Below are 19,697 nucleotides of genomic sequence, written 5' to 3'. Positions count from 1 at the left end.
CAAGTCGGCATTCGATATCTGTGGTCAGGGTTACATCACTGACATTAATAATTTTGTTGGTCACCTGATTTTCTATTTTCACGAGTCCAAAATCACCATCTCTGTAAGAGAAGAAAAAACCTTTGTGTAAAGTGACGTGGAAGGAGGCATCGAAGTCAACAATCCTGGTGCATTTATCATATACAACATTCAAAAAATTATCTTCACCGAGCAGAAATATCTCGACATCCAAGTTGGCAGCCACCACTGTGGTGCTCTTGTCTACTTTCCTCTTCAGAATGTTATAATCCGGCTTCATAGTGCTTTTCTTCTCGTCTTTCTATAGAGTCCTGCAGTCTGGCTTCTTATGACCGAGCTTCCTATAATAGAAGCACTTCAATTCATATTTTGATCTTAGCCGGCCTCTAGACTTATCCCGTCTGTCACGACCCCGACTTTTGCTTCGACCGCGGGCGTCAGACCTTCCCCTGTTCTCAGCAACGTTGGCTTCGGACATGCTAGTTACACCTCATCATCTTCTCCTTGACTCTTCGTTCAGGAGGCTATCATTCACGACATCCATCTTCAGTTTTCCATCTGGAGCCAAGTTACTTAAAGTAACTATAAGGTATCTCAGCTTTCTGGCAATGAGCTCAGCAGCACAAGGCCTGCATCTCGTTATCAACCTTAATCTCGGCTTTAAACATCTAATTCACAATAGTTTTGTAGGTGTTGAGGTGCTCAATCATACTCATGTCATCCTTGTACTCCAGTTTCATAAGTCGGCGAATCAGGTGTGCTTTGTTCTTAGTGTTTTCTTCTGAATCATGGACTCCAGCTTCGTCCATAACTCATAAGTTCGTGAACTCGGACACGTGCTCAAAGAGGCTTTTGTCGATATAATTCCTTATCGTGCCTACCGCCTTCCGACTCAAGATCTCCCATTCCTTCTTAGTTTTGCCTTCAGGCCTCTTTTCAAGGACGATGGGCTCATACAGGTCTTTGTAGTAAAAATGGTCTTCCTTCTTAGGTCTCCAATATGTAAAGTTGTCTACAGTCAGCTTAAACATGTCACCGTCATGTGAAATTTTACTGGTTTCCATCTTGTCTCCTTTAGAACCTGTCGAACCCAGGATCTGATACCACTGTTGGGATGAACTCGGTCCCTTAATCTCAGCTAAGAAGCCTTTGTGGAAGTCAAACGTCGAGTTCAGAGCTCGGTACAATCAGAGAGGTCAACTTGAACTTACCAGGTCGGCCTATACGTAGTAGAAACAAAAAAATTGCGAAGGAGAGTAAGAGAAAATAAACACAAACATATTTTAATGTGGGAAAACCTTATCCAATGCGAAGAAGTAAAATCCAACGAGACACTAGTCCGGAATCAAACTTCACCAATAATGGTGGTATTCTCTTAAACTTCCCTAAGGAGGTCTAACACTTAAGTTTTTCTCTAGAGGTGCTCACAAAAAACCAACCTTATCTCCATCCCACAACTAACGCTTTTATAGGGGAGGAAGAAAGTTTAGATTTTAGAGTTTTTCAAACCCCTCAATATGCCTTGGGCATTGAAGGAGGAATAGGCCCAACACGTCTACGATATTTTACATGTGACATATATGTAAGTGTATCAGAAAAATAAAAACATCTTGATTTTTTTTTTCTCTTTCTTTGCATTTTCTAAAATATACCCAATTTAATAAGTAGATGCGAGAAACACATCTACAAATTAGTTCATAAAGAGGAACTGAATTATAGAAAGGTATGGAAACTAAACTTAGGCCATATGTATCTTGTTGAACGTTGGGTTTGATTTAAAACAAATTGGTGGGATCACCCTGTGTGGGTATTGTCATTAGTCATTTTGGTCGGATATCATATCATTGTGAAATTATTGCTATCTGTCGCCAGCAGTATCTGTAAGCCATTATACATTCATTGAATGCAAATTGCAAATACAGCATTTTTACATATTATACTGTTTTTTTTTTTTTTTCCTTCAAATTTTCAAATATTAAAGTTTGTTAAATTGATTAATTAAAAAGCTAAGTCATGTAGTATCGAGAACTTCTCTATATAAATTCATCATTGGGTAAAGGATTTTTCAGTCACCGGAGATAAAGTTATCTCCAGTGAGCTCAAAACGATGTCGTTTTGAGACGAAAATTAAAGTATCTTTGTAATTATAATATATTGTAGGATTATATTAGTCTGTCATTATGATTTTTTAATCTTATAACTCAAAACAACGTCGTTTTGAGTTCACTGTAGATAACTTTATTTTCGGTGACTGAAAAAATACTTTTTCCTTTTATTATACAGTTACGTAATTACAACTTTACGATTCAGTAAATTTTTAATTTTTTCCTTCAATTATATATTGTATTTCTCTCAATTTTCTTTTCCTTTTATAATGTTTTCGACATATTGCATCAATTTTTCAAAAATTAGTTCACAGACAATTTAATAATTTTCTTACATTTAATTAGTGTATTTTTAATCAAAATTATTAATTTGGTCAATTCGATATATCAATTTAAAATTAAATATGAAAATCTAATGAATGAGCATTTTTTATTAAAATATTTCACATAACTAATAGTTTCAACTCCATAAAAATGGCCTCACAATTATCTATCGTTTATATACTTCACGCCATTTTGTATCATTATAACATCATTTGCTTGGCTCTAATGAAACCACGATGTCATCCTCGATATCATTCGTTCTCCTTGTTCGTCCTAAAGTTAGTCTTACAAAAATGTCGCTTTGCTTGCTGCATTAAAACTTCTGACTATCATATATACATCAACTTCATTTTAATTAACTCTATCTCTTTGTCTCCAAAGTTCTGTGACTTCAGCCACTATTGTCAATTATGAATCCACAAACATGTTTCATGTTATTTCACGGGTGAAAAAGTCTGTAAAGAACCTTGAGATACACTATCCCAAAAGCTAGTTCAAAGGGTAAGAGTGCTCAAGGCCTTATAAAGGCCACATTAGTTGCCCACACAATCAATGTGTGACTATATATCTCAACACGCCCCCTCACACGAGAGCTCATTGGGTTTGAAGCGTGGATTATGCACATGCCCAATTTTTGGTTTACCTTTTTTGTACTTTTTATTTTAATTCCACTTTAAAGCGAGAGGCGGTGAGGATCGAACTTGAGACCTCGTAGTCACTCAAGCTCTGATACCATGTAAAAAACCTTGGGATACACCACCCCTTGAGCAAGCTTTTGGAGTTGTGTATCCAAAGGTTCTTTACATGGTATCAGAGCCTCACCGTCCCCCACTTTGAAGTGGAATTAAAATAAAAAGCACAAAAAGATAAACCAAAAATTGGGCATGTGCAGTTCCACGCTTCTAGCCCAAAGGGCTCTTGCGTGAGGGGGTGTGTTGAGATATATAGTCCAACATTGATTGTGTGGGCAACTAATGTGGCCTTTATAAGACCTTGGACACTCCCATCCTTTGAGCTAGCTTTTGGGGTGATGTATCCCAAGGTTCTTTACAGTCCTAAAAAATGTTTCACGTTTATATATTATTAAAATATATAACACAAAAATTAGGATATAAATAGGTCAGCGATCTATAAAAAATGTACACTAGATTACATTATATTTGATCTGACTTAATATATTTAATAAAATAAAACAAGCAACTGTAACTAAAAAAAATATCGAAAAAAGGTTATAGTATATTTTTTTAAAGGCCCAGGACGTAGATTAATTTATATTATATTATTTATTTAAATAAAATAAAATTATTATTTAAACAATTTAAGTAATAATTTTTTTAATTTTGAGCTTTACAGATTTAAATATGTTAATAAATCATATTAAAACTTTTATAAAAAACCAATTCAACCAAAAAGTTTAAGCTATTGCATGTTGGGTAAGGGTCTTTTAATGATTTTTTTATTCTCTGACACGCCCTCTCACACGAGAGCCTATAGGGCATGAAGAGTGGATAATGCACACGGACACCTACCTGTGCTAAAAAATTTCATAAGAGAAAATATAGGGCGGTGAGGATCAAACTCGTGATCACTTGGTCACAGAGGCTTTGATACCATGTAAAACAACCATCTCACCCCAAAAGCTTTAGCTTTTAAGTTGAATTGATTTTTTTACATGATATCAGAGCCTCGGTATCCTTGGTTTGATCCTCGCCCCCCTCCCTTACCCAATTTTCTTTGTGGAATTTCTTAGATGTTCTTCCTGAGGCAAAGATGTCTAACCGTAGATTAGATAGTTGATGTTGGATCTAGTGCTTTCTCTAGATGTCTATGAATTAGGTATCTTGGGGACAGCGAATCACTACACACTATATGACGGCCTTAGCCAAACGGGTGTGTGTGTGCGCTGCGTGATTGTACAAAATAGGGTTAGAGAGAGATCAGTCATACCTGTGGTCTTTAGCTCCTATTTATAGTGTTTACCTTTGGGCTTGTACTACTTGGGCTTCATGCAGATGTGGGCCCTTCTTGGGTCCATAACATTAGCATAGGTAGGTTGAGTTTGATACATTATCCATCTTTCAAGCCCAATGGATTCTCTTGTGAGGGGTGTGTTAAAAATATATAAAACCATTAATGTAGCCTCACCTAGTAGCTTAAGATTTTGGATTGAATTTGTTCTTTCCTAATACCATATAAAGAACCAATTCAATCCAAAAACTTAAGCTGTTAGTTGAAGGCCCATCAATGTTTATATACTTCTCTAACAACTTTAATTTTTTAATTTTTTAAAAAATAGTATCAAATATCACATGTGTTTCTACAAAAAATAAAAAACGATAAATAATTAATTAGAATATATGTATTAATTTCCAAATTATGAATGATAATAACATTTAAGGTTCAAGATTATTTTAAGGTTTTATTAATTACTTTAATGTTTCTACAGTGAATGTAGAAAAGTTATTTACATTCACTATCAAAATGATGTCGTTTTAAGTTGAAAGATTAAAAAATTATAATGAGAAAGACTATTATAACCCTAAAATAAATTATAACTACAGAAAACACCTTGATTTTCGCTGCAAAATAATGTCGTTTTGGGTAATGTGATAACTTATCTATATTGACTGTAGAAAAAATGAACTATCTTTATATAATTGGATATGAAAATATTAATTTCAAATAATTTATTTTGTTGATTTGTATAAAAAACTTAAATCAATTTATATTAAAAGGATATGAAATAAATTATTACTTAGATTATGAGAGTATTTATTTGAAAATAATATTTAGATAAGTCTAAAAAAATTGACAAATTTTCTACTTAATTATGATAATTTTAAATTTGCAGGCTAGTAGCCATGGTAGAAATATAGAATGGCCCATGTTGGGTTGGGTCAAATTAGACTTGGCCGATTGAGGTCAAAATCATTTTTATTTCAATTTTATTTATCCAAATCACACATTTCGTCAGATTATTTGGGTTTATTCGTCGGAGTCGACCCACTTTAACACTTGTATAATAAAAATAATATATTCATCCGTGCCAAAAATAAAATAAAATGTGAAACCACCACAATCGGAGAAGTGAACTAATTAAACAAATACATATTGAGTTGATTAAACAACATATTTTCATGACAATGCAAGACCAGAAAAAGAATATTTCTTCTTAACACATGAACATTTATTTTTCATATTTATTAATTATTTATATATAAGTATATATAAAACTTAATTCCACAAGCCATAGTTAATAATTTTGTAGCGGCACAAAGGAGAGCTCTAAAATTTTTACTTCCACGCAACGCAACCATGCATTTGCAACGCATAACTATGAATTTATAACTTTATCTGTTTTATACTTTAATGGTAATTAAGAGATGACATGTGTGATGACTGACACCAGATCATGCTTTCTGTCGGTATATTCCTTACTATTTTATGCGTAAGCTAGTTGATCTGCTTCACTTTTTTGGATTAAAGCGCAGTCCTAAGAAAATATAGGTAGCCACCATGGAAAATTAAAGCATAGCACCGACTTGTGATTTTAGCTTACACCCAACAGATACAGCTTTTAACATCCTGTACAGGGTCCTCATTGTTTGGGTTCCAAGGCTTTCAATAGCGTGGGTTTGTTCTTTTGGTTCCATTAAACAGCAGCATGTACCTAAAGTTTGTCGTGTTTGTTTGAAACGCTAAAATTATTTTCTTTAATCATCACATAAACGATTTGATTTTTTATTTATTTAATGAAGTGATTCTTTGATATTCTATTACAACACCTTGTAGTGAATTTGATGGTATACTTGTTAATATGTTATAGAATTGCTGCGATTTAAAGGCTAATTGTCTTGAGGTTTTTTTCCAGTAGTTACCATTCATAGTGCTACTAATATACTCCTGTTTCATTTTTTTTTTTTACCAAAATATTTTATACAGTGTTCTCCCTTTTAAGGCTCCTATAGAGTCTTTCAACTTTTCAATGTGTCGCTAAAAAAAAAAGAAAAGAAACCTTCTTATACAAGTTTCCTTCGTACTTATACTGACTAGGTCAACAAAGTATACTCTAAATAACAGATCTAAGTCCATCAAGAATTACTCAATTGTGTTAATAAAATCTACATTATTATTACTAACAAATTTTAAGTATAAACATAACAAGGAATTAAACTATAAATATATCTTATTAATCTTTTAAAGATTTGATGATAAATATAAAAACGTAAATATTTCTTTCTTTATAATTGATCAGTTATCCTTAAATGCTTATAATTAAACTCCTTATTATTTAATTAGAATTTATTATTTTGGTATTATTAATCTGAACTAGACCTACAATATGTCTAAAGGCTAATGGATTCGTTTCCTAATAATTACAATTTCTAAGAAAGTTGAGAGACTCAAATTCAAAATCAGATTAGTCTGGTCCGTTAAGGTTTCAGACACCAATTAGTATTTAAAATAAATAAATTTTTAGTATTGAAATATTTTGTAACTTGGGGTTCGAAAATATACACATGTTGGCAATGACGATGCTAGTGAATAGATTGTACAATATATATTGGTACAAGAATATATATTTAATGTGATAGGGCTTCGTATCGTTCATTTTCCACAAGTCGATCTGTTAGTTGCCAAATACAATAAATTAGAATCTTTGTTAGCCACAAATGCCAAGCAATCATGTCATCGAAGTATAGCACCTGGTCAAAACCTGGTAAGTATATACATGATTGTCATCATATATTTCCCTCTCCGCATAGAACGAACATTAATTCTACAACTATAATTATATGACTCTAGAAAATCTTAAATAGAGATATTTAATTGTTCCAGACATTCCCTTCTCATTTCATGGTTGTAATGCGTTTTCCTCACCTTCCATAATAAATACCAATTTCCCTCATATATAAAGCCTTAATTTATGCACACGAAAGTAACATTAATTTGTCAAATCAGATCCAATCCGGAAATATTGTAGCAAGTGAACCAGAAAATCAGGCAAGGAAGAGAACTATTATCGATTAGAATCATTAGTTAAGCATCACTATCTTGCACTGCTGTTTTGGATTGTTTAAGTGCCCAGTGTCAAGCCTTCATAATAGGCCACCACCAGTCGTAGATTGCAGGCTTAATTACTCTACAGAGATGTTGGATTTCATACCACAAATTCTAGCTATATGATTCCTCTGTCTAACATCATTCATTAATCAGCGATGGTGACAAAAATCAGACGAACCCAGCAGCGAGGGCGAAATAACTTCATTGATAGTAGTGACATTGTATTCTTTTGAGTGCTTTATGCAATGCACAAGAGCTAGCTCGAGCTGTTACATATTCGGTATTTGCTATAGCTTAATTGAAGTTTTGAGAAGTCAATGTGAAAAGGTGGTATTATACCCAAGCACGGGATAACTATTAAGGGATTCTTTAAGTTTAATTAGTGATTTTGAATTCGAGCGTCATAACTACAATAAAATTTGGTAGAAAGAACTTTGTCATCCATATAATCCTACTTAACTCAAATTAGAGTAGTCGAACAATTAATTAACAGTTGGATAATATTAAAAAAATAATATTATTTATTTGGCAATACAATTAAAGTTGAAGTATTTAATTTGTGGCGTAATCTAAGGGTTTGTAGAACAACCTTGTACAGCTAAACTAAAAAGAACTACTATTCACCCATAATTATTAATTTAAGTGATAAAAAATTTCTTTACCTTAATAAAAAGTCTTAAGTTTAAGTTCCGGGAATAAAGAACTACCAAACTCAAATTAAATTGGTCGGATAATCAATAAATCAACGAAGAAATAAAAAAAAATAAAAAAAAATTTCAAGTCAGTTAGGAGTGGATGGAATACATGCATTCAGGTCATAACATGACAGATTGTATATGAATATGGGTAAAGTGTATGTCATTTTAAAGGATGTAAAGTTGTGTCATTTTAAAAGAGAGAAAGAGATAGATAAAAGAAGAGAGAGTTGACAAAAAAATAAAGGTGTGGGTCCCACCTCTTTGTGAGAGTGAAAGGATATAAGTTGTGTCATTTAAAAAGATAAACACTTTTCCCTATAAATATATATAAAAGTAGGAAATTTCTCCAACAACAACAGATAAAATAAGCTCTTACAATTTTAAGATGACATTATTTTAGGGTTTAGGAAAAAACAATTAAGGGTATTTTAGAAATTTTATTTTCTTCTTATATTATAAATTTTACTAAATACCCTACACTTTTTTTCTCAAACTCCAAAACTACGTTGTTTTGGGTTGTAAAAAATAAGTTTATCTTATATTACTGAAGAAACGTTAATTTCATAAAAGTAAGGTTTTAAGATTTCTCCTTTTGTTGTAGAAAATTCTTTTTTGTTACATTCACGTAAAAATAATAGATTCTGCTAAAAAAATTTCTCCCTTCTATTCACAATAAGATCTACTCAATTTTATATAAATGTGAAAGAAAAAATATTTCAGCATGAATATTTCTCCCTAAAAGTAAACCAATAACATCCTTTTTAATTATTTGTTTTCTTAGGCGCCCAAGTCAATTTTATTTTACTCAACATATTAGGTGAGACTTGACTTAAAGAAAAATTACATATAACAAAAATTGTTTGCCAAAGTTGCCACCCATCCACATTGAAGTTATTTTCATCAAAAAATGAGTTGATGGTTTTATATTTTATGCAATTATAAATTAATATTTTTGCATGTAAATAAATCTTAAATGTGGTTAAAAAAAATGAACTGTTTCTTTTTCAAGTTTGCGTATTGAAAAAAGTGAATTTTAAAAGAAAAGAGCTTTGGTAAAATAACTTTATATTTGATATATTATCTTTCTTTTTAAATCACTTCATATTTTTTGGTGATTGGATTATTATGAATTTATTAATTATAAAGAGGTACGTAAAAATTTTCAAGCAGTAATTAATTTTGTATGTAGGATGTGTTTTTAAATTTGATCTTATTTTTTTTATGAAAAGTTGAATCGCCATAAAAGTAAACTAAAAAGATAATCTAGAGAAAAAAAAAGCAGGGGGAGATGAAGGGTGATAATTTATAAAAGAAAAAGGTTTCAAAAAGAACGTTATTTGAGGAATAAGAATATATAATACATAATTAATAAAAATTAATTTTTTGAAGTTTTAAATGAAGATAAATTTAAAACTATCATAACAAATAAAAATTAGGGAGAATTTTTGGGGTGATTCCTTCCTTTAATGCTAGCATTCATCATATTTATCGGTGCAAGCTCTTTCAATTTTTGACCGACTTGATAACTTCAGGACAACCTCAAAGAGCCAAGCTCAACGTGCCAACTTACAATTCGCTTCCACGCTGAATTTGAGGGACCCATCCCAACATGAATAGCATATTTGAATGCGAAATAGCCCCGCCCCTCGTTGAATTTTTAAATAAATTCTTATAGTTTTTAACGGAATTTCTTTACTTTAAAATTCTTAAATATAGTCTTATTGGTTAACAGTTTAGACTCCATTAATGGGTGCTTATAATTATCTGCAGACCGTTTATTCCTGTAATAGGTTTCATGAACTTGATTGTGAGATTTTATTATTGGTAGCAACCTAATTGAAAATTTAGTTAAACAACATATAGAAGCCTATTTGCAATTAAAATCTATTCAAAAGTTCTAAAAAGTATACCGATACGTAGAGTAATTTAAGTTATTGAAAACAAAACTATAATTTTTTTATGCATTTACATTACGGGATACGTTATTCTACTTACTCCCAATTTACCTACCTTTGCCTATCCCTCTCAACATCGTTGGATTACGATCTCATCTGACGATCCAGATTCAAAATATAAATAAAAACCCTTTTACTCTTTTCTCTCTTTCTCTCTCTGACTCCACCCTTATTCTCTCCTTCCCTGCGATGAAGAAAGACGCAGGAAAAAATATATATATAGAGAGAAAAAAAATTACAATGATTTAGGAAAAAAATAGAGGCAATTACAGAAATTGAGAATTGAAAGTGGAAAAATGATACTAATCGTTTACGTATTGGAGAGTGAAGAAGACAGATTCGGGATGGAAGGGAGTGAAAGATGTCAATGCCTGGCAGGAGAGAGTTGCGTCTTCTTCATCGCAGGGAAGGAGAGAATAAGGGTGGAGTAAGTGAGAGAAAGAGAGAAAATTGTAAAAGGTTTTTATTTATATTTTAAATCTGAACCGTCAGATGAGATCGTAATCCAACGATGTTGAGAGGGGTAGGTAAATTGATAGTAGGTAGAATAACCTATCCCTTACATTACATGTTTTTAATACTTTGGTACTTTATTTCTTAATCGAAGAATAATTATTTCATTGAATATTTCTTGGAACATTATCAATCTAAAATACAGAAATTGCTTGATCTATTATGAATAAAGCATAACTAATAAATGGATATTATAAATTTAAAATTGGTTTTATGGGAAAGTCATTAAGAATTAACGCGATAAAAAGTTATATAATTAATAATTAATAATGGCCCTGGAAAATAAGGACCAAAGACATAGAAATTTGGAAAAATAGACTTTAATGAGAGGCAAGATAATATATACATATGTGGACATTTTGACGAGATATTAATTTTTGCATCGTTTTTATTAATAGAAATAATTAATATAACTATAAAATTACACCAGCTTATCTTGCAGTAAGACAATATTAAGCTTATTAGTGTGCAATTGAACTAATTTATTTTTTTAATCTAATTAAAAGTAGCCATCCATGTCATGATTAGGATAATAAAAGTAAATGAGTCTTACTCTAAGAATTAACAAAATAAAATTTAAACTTATAACATTGTATTTAGCTACACTTTAAACTCTTGTCACTGTATCAACAAAAATAATAACTACGTTAGTCAACAAACAAGATCAATCCTTAAGCAACATGCTTCTCCCTTTCTCTTTTCATACTTAGTACTTGGTCATTTCAAAATAAGAAAAATAAAATAAAATATAAACAAGGTAAATCCAAAATGTACCATTTTTTTTTATTCCATTGTGATCATTTTGTAATTGTAAATGCACAATTCGACTCGAGATCATTAATTAAACTAGAACAATCATCTAGGTATTTGGTGATTATTACGTGGCCATTTTTATAAAAAGAATGTTTCATCTCATGATCCCCAGTAAATTAATTTAATCTCACCATTAACTAATCCCTACTGACTTGATAGCTCAATTTTTTATTTCGCAAATTCAAGTAAAAATATAATTGCATTAAGATTTTGATATAGTATCCACTCTAATTTAATTGTTGCACGTATTTTTTTTTTAAAGAAGTTATATATTGAATTTGGATCCTCTTATGTGAAAAAGTGATCATGTGATTATATTATTTGATTACAACCATTCATTGATGATAAGATAAGAGAGAAAAAAAATATGTAACTTTTAAATGAATGATTAAGATTAAATAATATGACCACATAATCATTTTTACACATAAGAGGATTCAAATCTTTATATATTTGCAAATATTTCAGACAAAATCAACCATGATAAGTATAAATATATATACAAATCTTAATGTACAAGTTTTAACTCAAATTGAACAAAAAGTTGTCAGAGTCTTTATCTGAACAAAATCAAATAATACTGTCAACGAATTTTCAATCCGACCATCGGAGTTGGGCTGCTGCTTACAATTAGTTCAATTCCAATACTATTCATTTTCCGTCGAAAAATTTTGGCGAAATTTGTTTTCCGTCAAAAATCATTACAAGATTTTTCGATGGAATTTTTTTTCAATTTTCGTCGAAAATTTTTGACGGAATTTATTTTCCGTCGAAAATTGAGACAATATTTTTTGACGGAATTTCGTTCATTTTTTGTCGAAAATTTTCGACGGAATTATTTTTCCGTTGAAACTTTCCACAGAAATTATTTCGTCGAAATTTTTCGACGGAATCTGTAATTCTGTCGAAAAAATTGTTACCCACGAAGATATTTTCGACGGCTTCATTTCCGTCGAAAACATCATTTTCGACAGAATTTTGCCGTCGAAAAAAAAACATTTTCTAGTAGTGTTATGCATTCTTATAATTATCATTCCATTTTTATTTTTTTTTCATTTATCAGTATCAGTAACATAGAATCCTCCGTGTAAAATTATGTGAATTGCACATTACTGTTTTTTTTTAATTCTTTGTTTTTGCTGGTTGAAAAAGTGCTTACAAGTTCGAACGATGTTCACATGGAATAAGGCCCCACAAGGCATTGGAGCAATTAAAAAAATGAGACCCGCATGCCCATGACCAACTCCGAGGATGGACCCTCCATTCACATGGGTCTGTTTCCTTTGCTCTTTCTTAAAGCCAACGCTCCTGATTTCTCTCCCAAACCACATCTTGACCGTCCCAAAAGTCTTTTTCTTTATAGGAGAGAGGGTGAGTGACTCTGTCCCACCCTTGTCCTCCAAATGTAGGGACATGTTGCTTTAAAGTTGCTGCTCCTGCTACCGACACCTTAGCTTGTCTTTGTCCATAATTTATGCATTCAAACAAACAATGGCAACAAAGTAATTGCCCCTCTCACAACTCATACACATTATGTACCTCCTTTATCTTCATATATATAAAACATTACCTTATACACTTGCATCACATCTCATCTTTAGTCTTAAAGCATCTCACAAGGAACCCAAGAGAAGCTTAAGCAATAAGCAATTTTTTTGTTTCTATACAATTGTTGAATAACAAAGTTATAGAGGACTTGGCTTTGCATAGAGTATTTTGGATAGTTATTGAGGTGGGAAATTCTGAATTACTAGGAAGATGGAAAGCACGGTGACATATGAGAATGATCTCAACTTCAAGGCAACAGAGCTTAGATTGGGGCTGCCAGGGACAGAGGAAAAAACAGTGGCTGGTGTTAGAACCAACAAAAGGCCATTGATTGAAACTTCTAAGGAGTGTGGTTCTAAGGGCTCTAATGCTCAACATGTGGACAGTGATTCAACCCCTCCTAGCAAGTAAGTTTAACAGATTATTTAAGACTTAAAAAGCCTTTCTCTCATGTTGTTGTTGATGAGAGGGGATGCATGAAATTTCTTTGTTTGAATCTAAATTTTTTTGAGTTAATTGATTAATGAAATATGTTGACATGACAGGGCAAAAATAGTGGGGTGGCCACCAATCAGATCCTATAGGAAAAATAGCTTGCAAGAGGCTAAGGCTGAGGTTGCTGGGATTTATGTTAAAGTAAGCATGGATGGAGCACCTTACCTCAGAAAGATAGATTTGAGGGTCTATGTTGGCTATACAGAACTCCTTAAAGCTCTTGAAAACATGTTCAAGTTGACCATAGGTGAGAACTAAGAACAACTTTACTTTTCTTTTTTTCAATTTTATGTCTTTTGTTGCGATGAAAACTACTTGATGAATTCTTTTATTCTGAGAATGACATGGGTTTTGCTTTTTCAGGTGAGTACTCTGAAAAGGAAGGTTACAAGGGATCTGATTATGCACCTACGTATGAAGACAAGGATGGTGACTGGATGTTAGTTGGAGATGTTCCATGGGAGTAAGTTCTCTAACTCTTTCTCTCTGCTTTTGTTTGAATCATCAGGTATAAATTGATCTCAAGCTGATAGAATAATACTTTTTGTGCAGCATGTTTGTGACTTCTTGCAAAAGACTAAGAATAATGAAAGGATCAGAAGCCAGAGGTTTGGGTTGTGGTGTATGAGGAAAAGCTAAATTATCATGAAAGAAAAGCATGCTTTCAGCTTGGGTTCTCGGAACTAAATGGGTTTTGAATCATTCTACTGTATGCTGTCAACAATACATACCCATATGGTGTTTTACTCTAAAGCAGGGAAATGGAAGATACAGTGCTATTTCCACTGATCCTTTCAAGTTTCAAATGAGAAATCTCATAGATATTTGCTTCAAATGAACTTTGAGTACAAGAGGATAGAACTGTGTACATAGATATTTGCTTCATATGTATTGTTCATTATCCTAAGTTTTTGGCTTTGTTTTGATACAAGAATACAGTGTAATACACCAAGTTTTCGTATGTATGAATTTTTCTCTTTTATTAAATAGACACAGATTTAAGTATGTGCGAGCCACCGCCTCTCTTCCTGATCTTTTTAATTGCTTCTAATGTCTTATTCATATTCTTAATTCCCTTTTTTCCTATTTGAAAATAAAAGTTCAGATAGATTATTTGATTAGTGTTAATTTTGGAATCACATCTCAAATCATCAAACAAATATCTAAGATCAAGTGGTTCTCGCACCCATTTTAAAATATCTAAATTAAATCTCAAAACAAGAAAAAAAAATGGAATTATGGATGCCCTAATCTTGAAATGCAGTAGTCTCGTCCTAATTTTTCACCCCAAAAAAAGAAATTGTGTATTCTCTAGCTTCAAGTAGACCAAGTTAGAGGACATGTTAAAAGATACAAATCTATTATTGAGCCTTCATTAATAGTTTTGAAGCTGATCTAATACAAAAAGGGTTTAATATTTTTGTTTTTGCTGTAGAAATTTTTTTTTGATCATATTTATATAAAATTGAATGAGTCACATTATACAGAGAAGAGAGAAAAAATTTATGACATCTACCTACTTTGATACAAGTGTGGCCGAAAATTTCTTTCGCAAAATAGAAATATATTTCACATACAAAAAATAAAAAGTTATATTGTCTTTCTTGAATGGGTGGCTCTCTTCATTTTATTTTTGCCTATGTGATTTTCAATTAAATAACAAGATAGACATTTACTAAAATAAAATAAAATTACCAAGATAGGTGAACTCTGTGAAATGCATGTCCTTTATTTTAAGTACAAGTAGGTCCTTTTTCATCAATTCCACCAGCTCACAATCCCTACATACCCTGGCAATGACCCGAACTTGTTATGCAGAAGGAATCTCGTTAGTCTACAAATATAGATATTTAGGCATGATACAGCGAGGTTAGGGAAGAAAATGATGGGTGGTTGGAATAGCAATCTTCAAGGAATTAAGCTGATATTTGATCAAGAAAATAAAAGGTCATGGACAAAAAAATGTTGTAAACGGTATCAACCTTTAAATTTAGATATTCAGGTTTAATCCAGGTGTTGTTAGTAGAGTAGTTGAGTGAAGCAAAAGCTGTGTTTAGTCAAGAGATATGATGGATTTAATGAGAATAGGGAAGAAATAATGGTTGGTAGATATAATAAATATATTTTTTCCTGTTGGAATCTTCATAAATCATAATGCTGAGGAAGTTCACTTGTTAACTGACTATATAAAAAAAATAAAAATAAAAAAATCAACAGGACTTATTGCGAATCATTTTTGTATTGAAATAAATAAAAAGCTTAAGCAAGTCAATTATTCATATTTTCCCATGTAGTTCATGGATCAAAATGCAAAATTGCCAAAAGTTGTTAATCTAAAAAATAAAGGGTAAAAGGGCAAATTCCCTCAAAGCTTCTCAATTTGCAGGCAGAAATATGAGTTACACAACTTTACTCTTATATTTTTGTAAATACATTTATATTTTTCAAACTCTATATAACCATGACTTTCCAATCATACAGACCAAGTTTACCGCCGCTCTAAAGCTCCGTGTCCAAAATTTGTTTAGAGAACGGCTGATTTTAATTATATAAGTTATGCCAAATTTATGACATGAATGAATAGAGTCAAAACTATATATCTCAATTATTTTATAATCGTATGGCACAACGATCATTCAACGTGGACTGTATGCAGTTCACCTTATTAGCCAAGATGCATCGAGAAAACATTAATGGGACGCAGCTTTTAAGATAAGTGTGCATATATAAGTTCATGCATTGCAGTGAACTTCATTAAAATATAGGGATAAGAAGAAGCAGCTTCTTTTAATAATAATGAAAGGTGTTTTAGTAAAATTTATATAATAAATAAATAAAAATATTAAAAAAAAAATTATTAATTCTCCTAATTTCTCAAATTTTATTAATTCTCCTAACAATCAAAAAAATATAATTTTGAGATGACCGGAGATAAAATTATCTCAAACGATAAATCCTATGGTGGCTTTTTTCCTCTATTTTGTGTTCATCTTTTTTTGGGGTTAGAGCTTAGAAGGACTTATCCTGGTTAATGGTAAGTAATTATTATTTGTGTTGGTTTCTCAAGACTAAACCACACAAATGTAATATTCAATGACTCCTCTTTTTGCTGTGAACTCAATGACCTTTCGAGACAATGAAATGTTCCTTAACTGTAGAATATCCTTCACTGCCTATCATTTGCAAAAGAAAAGAGAAGAGAAAGAAAGAAAAGCACCATGAGAAAAGAACTATTCAATTTTCGTCTCCACAGTCCTAGCACGCTTAAAAAAGGTTTTTCTTTTTTTTTTTAGTTACGCTTTAAATACCCATAATTAAAACCCCACAATAAAAAAATAACATTTTAAATATATATTTTTTATAGATCAAGTTCATTTTATGACTTATATTATAATTTTAGCTATTAGTTTTATTTATATTTAACGACTTTAATTTATTAAATATGTGAGCTATTAAATATAAATAAATTAATAAAAATTTGATATAAGATTTCTTATTTTTAATTAATATAAGAATAACTTACCCCATTTTTTTACATATCTTTAAATGCAACTTTTTAAAAAAAAAAAAAAAAAAAAACCTAAATATTCGTCATTATATTTAATTTTAAATATGGAAAAATATAATCTCTTTACTGGAGAAAAAATTTGTCTCCTGCCTCGTCATCAAAATTGTGCCACCCTATTTTTTTTTTTTTTACTCTGGTTGGTCCCATGAGTTTTGTGTCACTCTTGGAAAAAAAAAATATAGGAGAGATATAAGACTTTTTAGATATATATAGAATCATACATTATTATTTTGTTAAACAAATTTACATGCTATTTTTTTATATAAACATTTATTTATCTCCTTTAAAATTATCTTTTTACTTAACATTTTCTTCTTTAAGGTATAATGCAATATCTTCTTTATATTAATGGTAAATTTATCTTAAAGTTCGAGTCTTGAAATAAAAAATAATTTTGATAGCGTCATCGTTAGTATAGGTTTAACAATACACGAACCGAATTATTCAAATAACTGATCAAGCTCTTGGGGGTAAAAAATTGTTAACTTTTTTTTTTATTTCTTTCCTATTGTAAGTATGCTTTTGTTAATCAAAAAAATTATATTCTGTACTTTTATTTTATAATATGGAAGACATAGAACAACATTGTTAAAATTAGAAAAAAAAATAGAAAAAAATAATGCATTAATTTTACTTATTTCACCTATTTTTATGATTAATAACCTGAATTCTATATATTTTTTTATTTCTAATAAAAAAATACATACTCTTGTAAACTGTAGCAACGAAGATATGCTCATTAATTATTTACTATGAAATGCCTTTGAGAATATATATCTCTACAGTTTACCCATCAAATATTAATTGATGCTTGATATGAATAATTATTTGTTTTCCGATCATAAAATCTTATCGATCAATGAGAAAATCTGTTAACCTCAGTAAACAATGTTTTGACTAATATTTTATTTTATTATTCATATAAGAATCCTTGGCATGACATGAAGGTGCATCACTTTCAGACTGTGTCTGTGTTTGCTTTTCTCACTTCATATGATGCATGTAAAGTTATCTATATCAGGGTCAGCATATTGCTTCTTTTTAGAAAAGTTAATGTGATTAAACATGCTAAAGTCTTATTAAATAATATTCACTCGACATAACTTCAGTTTTGCGATAAGTTCATTGTATATACTTTCTGATTAGCCGGTAGTTTTGTAGCCAAATAAATAAACTACACAGGATAACAAGGTCTTGCAATATTAAATATTTATACTATGAATGTGGCCAAGAAGTTTAGATCCCTTTTCCCGGCAAAGTTTAAGGAAAGGTACTCTAAAGAAAAAAAATGAAAATGTGCACAATATTTTACTGATACAGCAGAAACTGTCCTTACTATTACACTTTGGAGCAGGGAACAATGAGATTTTAGGCCAGTAAATGTCACAATTAAAGAAAAATAATTCTTGCAGACCTTAAACAGTGATGTTTCAAAATGTTGTTGACAAAAGAACATATGCTACTCACCAGAAGAGAGAGAGAGAGAGAGAGAGAGCTTATGCTTCCACGTTACGATGACAGCCGAGTAACGTCAGAAAGGGCTGATCCTAGCAAAATGCAAGACAAATATTATGTAAATAACTCTTGAAGAATAAAATAAAATGTGCTAGTTAATGCATAAAATTGTTGAATTATTTGTGGATCAGTTAAATAAAACAAATTATGCAACTTTATACAAATTTAACGATAAAGTTGATACACAATGGTTGTAGCTCAACTGACAATATAGTTTAAGTATGTTGAGAGAAAATTTAAATTTGATTTCTATCAAATATATTTTTGAAAAGGGTCATGATTTTAAGTTTTAAGTGTGACTATATCATGATTCGAAATTAGTCTCATAACTAATTTAAATAGTTAAAGTTTATGGGAATATTTGAGAGTTAACTCATCTTCAAGAAGTAATTAAGATTAATATAAAAAATAATTTTGATAATAAAAAAAGTCAATATATATATATATGGGTTCGTCGTTTCTCCTTTCTTTGCTGATGAGAAAAGTTGCAGCAAATTATTAACACTAGGATACGGGGTCGTATCCTGGCCTAAAAAAAAAAAAAAAAAACACATCAGGATTCGGACGCGTATCCTGATAAAAATAAGTATTGGTGCACTTTTTCTCATCTGCAGTGACAGAAGAAGTATATAACCCTATATATATATATGGGATAGGATCAACTTACACCAGTGTAAAAATAATAAATCTTACACTAAAGCTTAACTGTTGATTTCCGTGCATCTAACGGTTGAGATTTATTGGGAATTAAAAATTAATTAATGAGTGAGACCTAATAAATATTAACCGTTAGATGAAGAAAATCAATGGTTAAGATTTGGTGTAAGACTTCTTATTCTTACACCGGTGTAAGATGATCCTGCCTCTATATATATATATATATATATATATATATATATATATATATATATATATATATATATAAAGTTACCCGTAGTAATATGAAATTAAGGGTCTTTTTCCTATCCCTAGGTCATACAATGGACTAGAATATTAGCCTTTTCATACAAAGAAATGGTCACTTGTCTTTGACATAAAGGCAACATCATCCATACCAAAGAAAAAAAAAGGCAACATCATC

At 30.9% G+C, this 19,697-nt stretch overlaps 1 protein-coding gene across 1 annotated transcript; it reads left to right on the top strand.

The window, feature by feature from the left end:
* The first annotated feature begins 13,021 nt into the window (after nucleotides 1-13,021).
* On the top strand, nucleotides 13,022-14,542 carry LOC133285777 (auxin-induced protein 22B-like). Its single transcript, XM_061483058.1, has 4 exons — nucleotides 13,022-13,445; nucleotides 13,584-13,780; nucleotides 13,897-13,996; nucleotides 14,086-14,542. The coding sequence occupies exons 1-4, from the start codon at nucleotides 13,249-13,251 to the stop codon at nucleotides 14,159-14,161; spliced, it is 570 nt and encodes a 189-aa protein (XP_061339042.1). The 5' UTR covers nucleotides 13,022-13,248; the 3' UTR covers nucleotides 14,162-14,542.
* Nucleotides 14,543-19,697: the final 5,155 nt, after the last annotated feature.

This window comes from Gastrolobium bilobum, unplaced genomic scaffold (genome assembly GCF_033153095.1).
Source record: "Gastrolobium bilobum isolate Gb01-03AN ecotype WA unplaced genomic scaffold, APGP_CSIRO_Gbil_v1 utg1991, whole genome shotgun sequence".
NCBI lineage: Eukaryota > Viridiplantae > Streptophyta > Magnoliopsida > Fabales > Fabaceae > Gastrolobium > Gastrolobium bilobum.
Note: the sequence above shows the minus strand (reverse complement) of the source record. Positions and strands in the feature narration are given on the sequence as shown.